General features: G+C 33.2%; 1 protein-coding gene across 1 annotated transcript; it reads left to right on the top strand.

Moving 5' to 3' along the window:
- Nucleotides 1-10,111, top strand: LOC143063899 (prostaglandin G/H synthase 2-like). The gene is made up of 10 exons (XM_076236338.1): nucleotides 1-105; nucleotides 777-860; nucleotides 1,710-1,826; nucleotides 2,296-2,439; nucleotides 3,204-3,526; nucleotides 5,201-5,284; nucleotides 6,006-6,252; nucleotides 6,746-7,032; nucleotides 8,813-8,957; nucleotides 9,592-10,111. Exons 2-10 carry the CDS (start codon nucleotides 806-808, stop codon nucleotides 9,951-9,953), a joined length of 1,764 nt encoding a protein of 587 aa, XP_076092453.1. The 5' UTR covers nucleotides 1-105; nucleotides 777-805; the 3' UTR covers nucleotides 9,954-10,111.
- Nucleotides 10,112-11,045: the final 934 nt, after the last annotated feature.

Raw genomic sequence — 11,045 nt, 5'->3', positions numbered from 1 at the left:
AACAAAGTAGCGTTTTGAATTGATTAACTATTCGCCAACAGTACAAGTTGTATTTTGAAAGATCTCAAAGTATTAGCAGTAAAAAGACCCAACATTCAATACCTGGTGAGTACTCAACATGGTTTTTGTTCTTAATTTCTGGTAGTTTTAGCAAACAATTTACAATTTACAATTTAGAGAGCCGTGGTGTAGTGGTTAATGCATCGGACTACTAACACAAAAGTTCCTGGTTCGAACCCCGCTTCGGGGAAAAAATTTCAGGGACTGAATTTTCGGTCCCTTGACACCATTTGCGAGTAAGGTCTTGGGGAATCGATGAGAGTCCGTCGGAAAGGGATGATAAATGGATGACCTGTGTTAAGGGAGAGTCATATTTCTTGCAGGTAAAAGACACCCTTGTAGATCTTGAAAAGGAGCAGGCTAATGCTGCTACAAAGCAGCACTCGCACCCGCAAACCGGAAAGGGATTACATGTAATATAAGTTGCAATCATTTTTTCTAAATCCACTATAACTAGATATGTTTAAACTATTAAATTAAACAATTTACGGACCAATTTTAATTTCTTAACCTTGACAGCAAAAGAATCTACACAGAAATTATATTCTTCTTTCAAGATACATGTATTGAAAGTAAACTATCACAAAGATAAACAAAAAAGTGTATACGCATTAATTGAAATACATATTTTTTTATTGTATTTTATCTCCAGATTTGCATTTTCGGGTTTCTAAAATGTAGAGAGAAAAAACGAAATGTATTTTTTGTTTTTACAGGACAGCGGTTCATCAATTCATCTTAAAACATGAAGAAAATATTTGGACTCATTGTATTGTTTTTATTAGTGGATATTAATGCAGGTATGAACTTATATCTTTAAGTACACGAACGCACTATTTTTTTTGTAAAGAACAGGGCAATTGGAAAAAACTGTTTGATAACTATAACCAGTAAACATATTTGTTTTGGTTATCGATTAAGCTGAGTTTGCCTTAAAAGCAAATCATTGATTATGATTAAAATATAATACTAGCACCAATGTTTTTATACCAAAGAGATGGAAGATTTCAATAATTCAAAGACAATCTGACAACGCCATGGCCAAACACGAAAAACACACCTAAAGACAAACAACAGTCTACGATATACAAAATAGAAGACCAAACACTGAGCAACAAGAATCCCACAAAACTCCGAGGATGATCTTAGGTGCTTCGGAAGGGTAAGCAGACGGTGATCCACTGGTGACATAATGTGTATATAAGCGTGTTTCGTCACCCTCGAGGCAGACATTGGAAAATGAAAAATTGTCTTCGGTGATCACAATTACCAAAAAAGACCTTTTTTATTACCTTTTACCTGAATACATGCTACATTACAGGATGTTCATGAGGAGTTATATGACCAAAAAGGGTCCTCATTTCACGAAAGGTCAACGTTGCCTGATAGAGTTGTATCTTCAGTTTCTTAATATTTCGAAATTCACCAACGGACAATTAGATTATGAACTATGGAAAGCCAACGGTGTCAAACAATTTAATTCGTATATTGTCAATTTGTAAATTGCATTTTTTGTAATTTCAATTTACAAATTAAGAATTTTGAAATTATAAAGATTCACAAATTGACAATTTACGAATTCATGACCCCCGTTGGCTTTCCATAATAAACAAAATCATTATACTTTGTTTTATTCATTATTATTTCAGGAAATTTATGTTGTTCTTACCCATGTCAAAACAATGGAGTTTGTCTTACAAAGGGATTCAAAGATTATGAATGTGATTGTACAAGAACAGACTTTTATGGGAAAAATTGTGACACACGTAAGTATAAATGGATCAAACACACAATTTCTGCAGAAGAAAAAATGCTCAATTCAAGAGTAATGACTTGTAGACACGAAGAAGAAAAATCGCAAAGAATAATTAAGATGTTTTCCAGTTTCTTTATTGTAGTTTCCATGCACAGAAAATCACCCTTATATATTTGTAGATATCTTATTTTGTTTACATATATGAGTTAACTAACTTGACATGGTACATTGCGATTTTTAAATTTGACGCTCTTTGAAGCGGGAAGAAACGGTAAAAAAAAAAATGTACCAAGAAAAATTGGTTAAATTTAAAAAACCGAAACACTTCATGAATATTCGGCCAATATCGAGTTGCTTACTAGACCACGTCCTAAATATCGACACAGAGGCAGCAATCAATATAAAAATTTATTTAGTTTACACAGAAAGTAATTTACAATAAATGCAAGTTGACACAAAAAGTTATCAATCTATTTCAGCTAATCTGTTAAAAAGGTTAAAGTTATGGCTTAAGCCAAAACCATCTACAATTCATAACTTGATGATTGATTATCAATGGTACTGGGACATTGTCAATAGTCTGCCATTTTTGAGGAATTTTTTAATGAAGACATTTGTATTGAGTAAGTACTGCTTTAAACAATAAAAGAGTGAGAAAATACAAAAAGTGCAAAAGAAAAACAGACAATTCGATGGCAAAAAAGAGACTAAATACAAATATCAGCAAAATTGCGGCGGGGTTAAACATGTTTATGAGATCTCAACCCCCCCCCCCCCCCTAATACCTCTAGCCAATGTAGAAAAGTAAACACACAACAATACGCTCATTAAAATTCAGTTCAAGAGGAGTCCGAGTCCGATGTCAGAAGATGTAACTAAACAAAATAAATAAAATGACAATAATACATAAATAACAACAGACTACTAGCAGTTAACTGACATACCAGCTCCATACCTCAATTAAACTGATTGAAAGATTATGTCTTCATCATATGAATATCAGGCACAATCCCTCCCGTTAGGGGTTTAGTATCATACTATCATAAAATATATGAGAAGAACATAACCCATGTCATGCCAACAACTGTTTCTGAAAAAAATAAATGTGTTTAGTTCCGATGCAAAGACCCTATAAGTGAATCAATCAAAGCCTTCTTAAAATAAGAACATTCAGTTTAGAGATTATGTGGTCTCTTTCATCGATAGTATGGGCTTTGCTCATTGTTGAAGGTCGTAGGGTGACCTATTGTTGTTAATTTCTGTGTTAGTTTGGTCTCTTGTGGAGAGTTGTCTCATTGGCAATCATATCACATCTTCTTTTTTATATATAGTGTTTAAGGAGAATTAGCACAGACTTAAATTTCAGCATGTTTATATATTTTTTCAGTTCGATCCAATCTAATCGACATTCCACCTCCATATGACAACGATCATTCGTATATAACACTCGGTGCACATTTCAATCACTCATTCTACACAAGAGTCCTTCCGCCTGTTCCCGAGGAATGTCCAACTCCAATGGGTGTAGCAGGAAAGAAAGAGTTACCAGACGTAAATGCTTTGGTTAAAAAGTTGTTTGTGCGGGAAAAATTTAAACCAGATCCAATCGGAACCAGTGTTTTGTTCAGCTTTATGGCTCAGCACTTTTCGCACATGTTCCTGAAAACAGATTTTAAGCGCGGACCACAATATCAATGGGGAGGACATGGAGTAAGTAGTATTATGTTGGGATTCTTATTGAACTTTATCTATGTAAATAAGCACCTCCTTCGTAAATTAAAAATTTGCGTGATCTTTGAAAATTTTAAATTATAAAACCATGTTTCGGTTTTTTTGTTTTACGTTTAAGATTGGTTTTATTTATTATTTTTATGCCCCATTTTAGTATTTATGGACATTATGTTTTCTGGTTTGTGCGTCCGTCAGCCCGTACGTCCGTCTGTCCCACTTAGGATAAAGTTTTTGGTCAAGGTAGCTTTTGATGAAGTTGAAGTCCTATCAACTTGAAACTTAGTACGAATTTTCCTGATGATATGATCATTCTGTTTTAATACCAAATTAGTGTTTTGACCCCAAATTTCACGATCCACTGAAACATAGAAAATGATAGTGCGAGTGGGGCATACGTGTATTATGAACACATTCCTGTTTGTTTGTACATCCGATTGACAAGACTTATTCTAACATGACGTCCTTCAAACGCTTTGAGTACACACCCGTGGTAAAATATGAATATATTGGTTGGGCTGTTCTGATTGTACTCCCACGTCATATGATTGTTTATGGATGGAGTACACGACGTCATAGAATGATAACGTAATAGTTTAAGCATTTTTCGGGAAAATACACGCTTCTGATACCGAAAATCATCACCAGAATGAAACGTAAACAAACAATACTAAAATGTGGTATAAGCCCTTTTTTATATACATAGAAGATATATAAGTAAATTATCATTAAAATTCATCCAAATCTATCTAAATATATTATTGTAAATAGTTTGAGCATGTCACTAAATCTGTTTGCTCCGTTCTTTACCGCCAATCTTAAAGTGGGTTAATTTATGGGAACGGCAAATATTTGCCTCCATCTAGTGCGCTTTGAACCAAAACAATTGCTATATTTGTCTTATCAGAATCGAAATAATTCATGGGGGCTTGAATATATCTAAATTTTACCACGGGTTGTCCCTTTATGCCGATATTTTACCCCTCGCTATCGCTCAGGGTAAAATATTTGTCATAAAGGGCCAACCCGTGGTAAAATAACGATATATTCAAGCCCCCATGAATTATTTCTTAATTATACAACGAATGATATCAGATATCCGACATATCTAAATATTTAATGTCTCCGGGACGAGTGGTCGAAGTAGTAACTACTGTAATCACTAGCCATTCAACACTGAGGTTGTGAGTTCGAACCCCGCTCGTACAAGTGCACTCGACTGCAATCTTAATTGACTAGGATTGTCAGTTTTCCTATCGAAAGTCGGTGGTTTTCTCTGAGCACTCCGGCTTCCTCAACCAATAAAAACTGGCCGCCCACGTTATAGCCCAAAAGCGGTGTTTAAAAGTGCCGTTAAAATTCCCAAAATCAAATATAATGACTCCGTCGCCGCCGCTTCTGCGACGAGACAAAGACAAAAATACTTATTGTAATATATATTTTTATTCATAAGCATATATGGACAGTTTTCCTTTCGTCGTTAATGATGATATAAAACAGCTACAGGTGTTTTTTTTTCATCATGATTATCAAATATCATATGCTATTGTGTATAATAATGATGACTACTGACCAGATGAATTCGGTAAACATTTAACATACAAAAACACAGACAAACAGTATATTTAACATGTGTACTATTGATATCCTTTACAGATAGATGTGACAAATATATATGGAAAGAATAAACATGATGAAAATCTTCTGAGATCCTTTAAAGATGGCAAATTGAAACTTCAGGTTAGTATTTATCCAGGCATCACTTAACTCCCCATTTTCTCACCAAAAATACAATATTAAACAATTTCAGAAATAAGACAAAACCAAAAACAACCATACAAACAAAACAAGCATTGACATATTTCTGTGCATACAAGTGTTTTGGAATCGATAATCGTCTAAACAGCACATGATGCGTCATTGTGGTTTAATAGTGGTTTTCCCCCGCTTAATGTCAAGTTTGAAAATTACTTATGGAAATCTATTATAAGAAAGTATCTGACATGATATTTCAAAATATATTATATATTTTGAAATATCATGTCAGATACTTTCTTATACAGCATTAACAATTCAAAATTTTGTCATTTTTTTAAATTTTAAAATTTTGTTTCATGATTTTGGAGTATTGGTACACTTTTTATTAGATTTTGTTTGTCCACTATTTATTCCAATTTCCGTATTTCCATGTCTTGATTAAATTTGACCAGGTACGCTCAATGACGACAGAAGTTGACATATATATTTAGCCTCAGTGGAAGCAAATTACACAAGGAGGTCGTGTCTTCTTTAATTTTGCGAAGTGGCTGCCTATGCCATTACTGAAATGCTTCTATCTCATTAGAGTACATTTTATATCTGCAATTATAAATATAAAACCAAATTCTATATATAGCGAATTATGTTGACATGTTATAATTGTTCGTAAGTATTTCTTATTTTATAAAGTAAACTTTTGTAGACAATAAATAGTGAAGATTGGCCGGTTCTAACTAAAGATGCTAGTGTTGAAATGCATTACTTGGGACCTGTTCCCGCGGAAAGGAAATTTGCTCTTGGTCATTCTTTCTATGGTAACTTTCCCGGACTGTTCATGCTCTCTACGATCTGGATGAGAGAACACAACAGAGTCTGTGATGTCATGAAGAAAGTACACCCAGAATGGGACGATGAACGCATCTTTCAAACAGGAAAACTAATATTATTAGGCAAGTTATGATTTCTTTTCATTTTATTTATCTAAAGAAGATGAAGATTTATTGATAATTTTGTTTTTAATCTACTTTGCCACCATTGGTTGAAGAAATATGTTGCAGAATCAACTTATTGATTTACTTGTTAATTTGTTCTCGTCTTGAATATATGCATGAAATATTAGCCACTGGACGTCGGGCAAGCAACTATCAATCATTTCGACAAAAAATATGTCTGAGTAAATAGTTACAAAAAAATATGTCATGGTATATAAATACAGTTGACTCGTTTTCAAAGCATTTAAAATCCCTAAAAAAAATCTTGGATTGGACCCCCTTTCAAATGCCTGGATCCGCCCCTGTCACGTCATTTTCCAAATGAAATATCTTTTCTTAAGCTGCTGTCAAGAAAAATGCCCGGTGATTAGTTTGTTTTAGCTTCGTCAATTAATTCTAAAAAAAGTTGTTTAAACTGATATTTGTTGACAATTATTCTCTAATTTTTCAGGACAGACGATTAAAATTGTGATTGAAGAATATGTACAACATCTGAGCAACTATAATTTTAAACTTATGTTTGAGCCAGACTTGCTTTTTGGTGAAAATTTTCAGTATCAAGCACGAGCATCAGTGGAATTCAATCATTTATACTACTGGCATCCTTTAATGCCAGACGAATTCATAATTGGAGAAACTAATTACACCATGAGGGATATCTTGGTCAATCCGGGTCTTGTAATAAAACATGGAATGGCAACATTTGTCGACTCTCTGTCCAAGCAAAGCGCTGGTGCGGTAAGTGATATTAGAAAATGAATGATTAAACTTTTATTTAATTTTCAGACTTCCAGATTTAATTTAATTTGCGAGTGAAACTTCAAGGTAGAGCTTCCGTAAATTGGTTAACCAATGACGCGCTTCCGTAAATTAGTCAATGAATCACGCGCTTCCAAAAATTGGTCAACCAATACCGCGCTTCCATAAATTGGTCAACCAATGACGCGTTTCCGTAAATTGGTCAACCAATGACACATGGCTTCAATATGAATTATTTCAATGCTATAGGACTTAAGTCATATTTTATAATTTCACCTAAAAAAAAACTGGTGTAGTAATACGCAAATAAGGCAGATACACAACAACACAAAACATAAAAAAAAAGGTACAATTGTCAAGTTATGGTCGTTAATGATAGAAAAGTGTCAAGTTCATGCTTTTGATTTAAGGATACTACAGTCCATGTTAAGGTAGTTGTATAGTTATGTTTCTTGGAAAAGAAAATTAAAGCTTTTACATTAGAACACGAATACTTAATTGGACAATGCGTAAAAGTGTTTCTTCGGAAGCACATTTTGAATAAGTTTTAATCAGGAACTCAGCCAAACTGTAACAGTTTCTTTTTAGAATCTTTCAAAATTAAAAAATTACATTACATGTATGTTTCAGAAGAATCCGTTATTTTGATTGGATAATATCGATTGTTCGTCATACTATTACAAAAAAGTGAACAGTAAGGTTGTTCAAAGACAGAATTGTTAAAAATAGATTTTCCATTGTCATGACGAAAAAATGTAATAATAAGTATTGGATGCTTCTTTTAGTAATTTCATAGGGTTATAAAAGCGTTGACCGTGTGCACATTTTTAGAATTAAGCGCGGAACAAAATGTAATTCGGTCAACGATTTTACACCCCGATGAATTAACAAAAAGAAGCATTCAATTCTTAGTTAAAAGTAAAATTTACAACAGATACCCACAATAATCAAGCTAAAAAGGCCGATAAATGAAGATAATTAGGACTAACACTACTGTGTTCATGGTCGCTTTTGTCATGTCCTAATCACGTGGTCCTAATATGTTGTTTTATTCCGTTTTGGGGAAGTTAGTGTTGATGGCCGATCTTTGGTAGCCTCTTTTCAATTTATTCACTTAGAATTATTTTGAGATATTTACTAGACAAACAGCGAAACAAGCATTGTTGAAGATAACTGAAGTTCTTGAGATTGATTAGGATTCAGAGGAATGTTTAAAAATGAAAATTAAAAAAAAACAACTCAACTTTGAATTAGAATACCATTTTGTAAAATGTGAAAGAATTCTACCCTTCAATCTTTTACGAAAACGAAAAATGAAACAGAGAAGGCATTTTTTTTTTCTAGTTTTGCATCGAAACGTTATAAAACAGTTGTACTGGCTTCTGGAACAGCGAAATGCAAATTAACGAAAACTATCCATAAGATGTTGCCAGAATGCTTACAGATATTAATAGCTGATTGGCATTCCAATAGAAAACAAGTGGTACACTGCTTCTTGCAGAGTTCGCTTTTTTACTAGACAGTAGTATATGCATTCAAATTTTGCTAGCTGCTCTGTGTTTTAAGGCTAGCATTGTTAATCGATTGCCGGTTTTGATGAAAGTTCGTACTGCTAAAAGCTTTGGTTTATAGTTTCATGTTGCATTTTGTCAGTTGCTATTTTACATCAAGTCTATTTTAGATTTATATGTAAGGTTTCACTTGTTCACACTCTTTTGTCAGTTTACATTAATTTTGAATTATTAACTATATATTGCAGTTTACAGTAAACAATCATGGAGCGATAACACTCCCCGTTGTACAGAAACTGATTCAAAATGGCCGCACATTACGTCTGCAGTCTTACAATAATTACAGGAAACGTTTTAACCTACAACCATACAAATCGTTTGAAGATTTGACAGGTATATATACTTTGTCTTAAAAACATTTAAATTACCGATGAAAAAGCAAGTTTAGAAGTTTCAAAATATCGTACTGGATCAAAATTCCTAAGTTTTAAAAAACTGTACTTAATCAAAATTCCCATTTTCAAAATACCGTATAAGAACAAAATTCTTATGTTTTAATTTGTAAATATTTTTCATCGGAGAATAAATGTCTTTATATGGAAAACACAACATACGAAATAACAGTAAATTGGAATATTCGAAGATTTGAAAAGGTAAATATTTACAAATCTCTGGATATTCTAATTGATGTAAAATTAGATTTTTTGCCGACATGATCCTACCGGTAATTTCTAAAAGGCATTCGCTCGGGTCCAAAACCTACCCATGCATGCCTCACTTGCATTCACAAAAACTGAAATAAAGATGCCTTTGAAGCCGAGTTCTTAAGAGGAACAATTAAAAAATATATATGCTATTAGGCACAACTTTTTAGAATGTTCATTGTTAAACCTCTACAACTTCACATCTGATTTGGCCTTCTAACTTTAATTCGGTTGCCACTGATGATTCTTATGTTTAAAGACGAAACGCGCACCTGGCGTACACAACTTGTATCTTTGATTAGATTCTACATCTATATTTGTAGGTAATAAGAAGTTAGCAAAGGTCTTAGAAGACCTATATGGAGATATTGATACTGTCGAGTTTTATGTTGGTCTGATAGCTGAGAAACGACGACCACGGGGAATGTTTAGTGAGGGTTTATTAGAGATTGGCGCTCCAATGTCAATCAAAGGAGTAATGTCCAACCCGATATGCAGTCCGAAATATTGGAAACCGTCAACATTTGGAGGGGATGTTGGATTTGAAATAGTTAACACAGCAACATTAAAAAAACTTTTTTGTCAAAATATGAAAGGCGATTGCCCGGAAGTTTCATTTAAAGTTCCTGGTTTTGTAGAGCAGAAACGGACAGATGATGATTGCGCAGAACACGAGGAACTATAAAGCTGTGATTTTTATTGAAATCATATAGTTTCTCCTTTTCCTTTTTTTTTTTAACATATTTTAAAATTGATATATCTATCAAATTTTTGATTCCCTTTCAAATTTAAAATGTTGTTAAGCATTTTGCCGTTGGTGTTGAATAAAAAAAAATCAAGTAACCTGTGTTGCTTATTAGACCTAGTTGACGCCGTCTGAAACAAGAAAAATGGGATTAGTGCGTTATATTAGTTCATGTCGCTTATAAAAATGCAAATTTTACATTTTCGAAAATACACAGAAAAATAGTTCCAAATTTTCTGATGATATTCGGTACTGTGTATTGCAGCTAAGTATACTGTTGATACAATGCAACAACGTTTTAAAAATAAGGAGACGTGGAATGATTGGCAATGAGACAGCTATTCTACAGTTTAATTGGATGTAAACAATTATAGACAATCGTACTACCGTCAACAATAAGGCAAAACCATACAGTATATATAAAAAAGAAGATGTGATTGCCAATGAGACAACTCTCCACAAGAGACTAAAATGCACAGAAATTAACAGCTAGTCGGCTATAAAAGGCTTCTACATGAAAAACATGAAACAATTCAATTGAAAAAACTAAAGGCCAACTTTTTAACAATTAATAATTTACGAAAAAGTAATTGTTTCCAAGATAATAACACAAAAAAAATGTGGCTATTAAATGGCATTTCAGCCGCTGTTACTATAAACTGGGTTGTCAAATTTTACTGAAAATTTAATGACTGTTTGAACTTGAACTGCTGCTCCTTTAAATTTAGTCGGTTTTGCTCTAACTGCTTTATTTTTTTGAAAAATCAGCAAAAATAAAATCATTATTCACAAATTAACAATTTAGCAATAGAGGACATGTTTTATGGATACAATGTTTAATTTTGACTTTCCTAAGGAACATTCTGATTCAGACTGCTGACATTTCCACAAAGAAAAAAATAGCCATGTGAGCTATTGTAATCACTTGATATCGATTGTTGTTGTCTGTAGTTTTCACGGACCATTGTTGTAGTGTAAACAGGGGTGGGCTTGGGGGTGTATTGGCTACTGCTACCATAAATATTTTTAACT

The sequence above is a fragment of the Mytilus galloprovincialis genome, chromosome 2 (genome assembly GCF_965363235.1).
Source record: "Mytilus galloprovincialis chromosome 2, xbMytGall1.hap1.1, whole genome shotgun sequence".
In the NCBI taxonomy this organism is placed as follows: Eukaryota; Metazoa; Mollusca; class Bivalvia; order Mytilida; family Mytilidae; genus Mytilus; species Mytilus galloprovincialis.
This window is presented reverse-complemented; position numbering and strand designations above follow the sequence as displayed.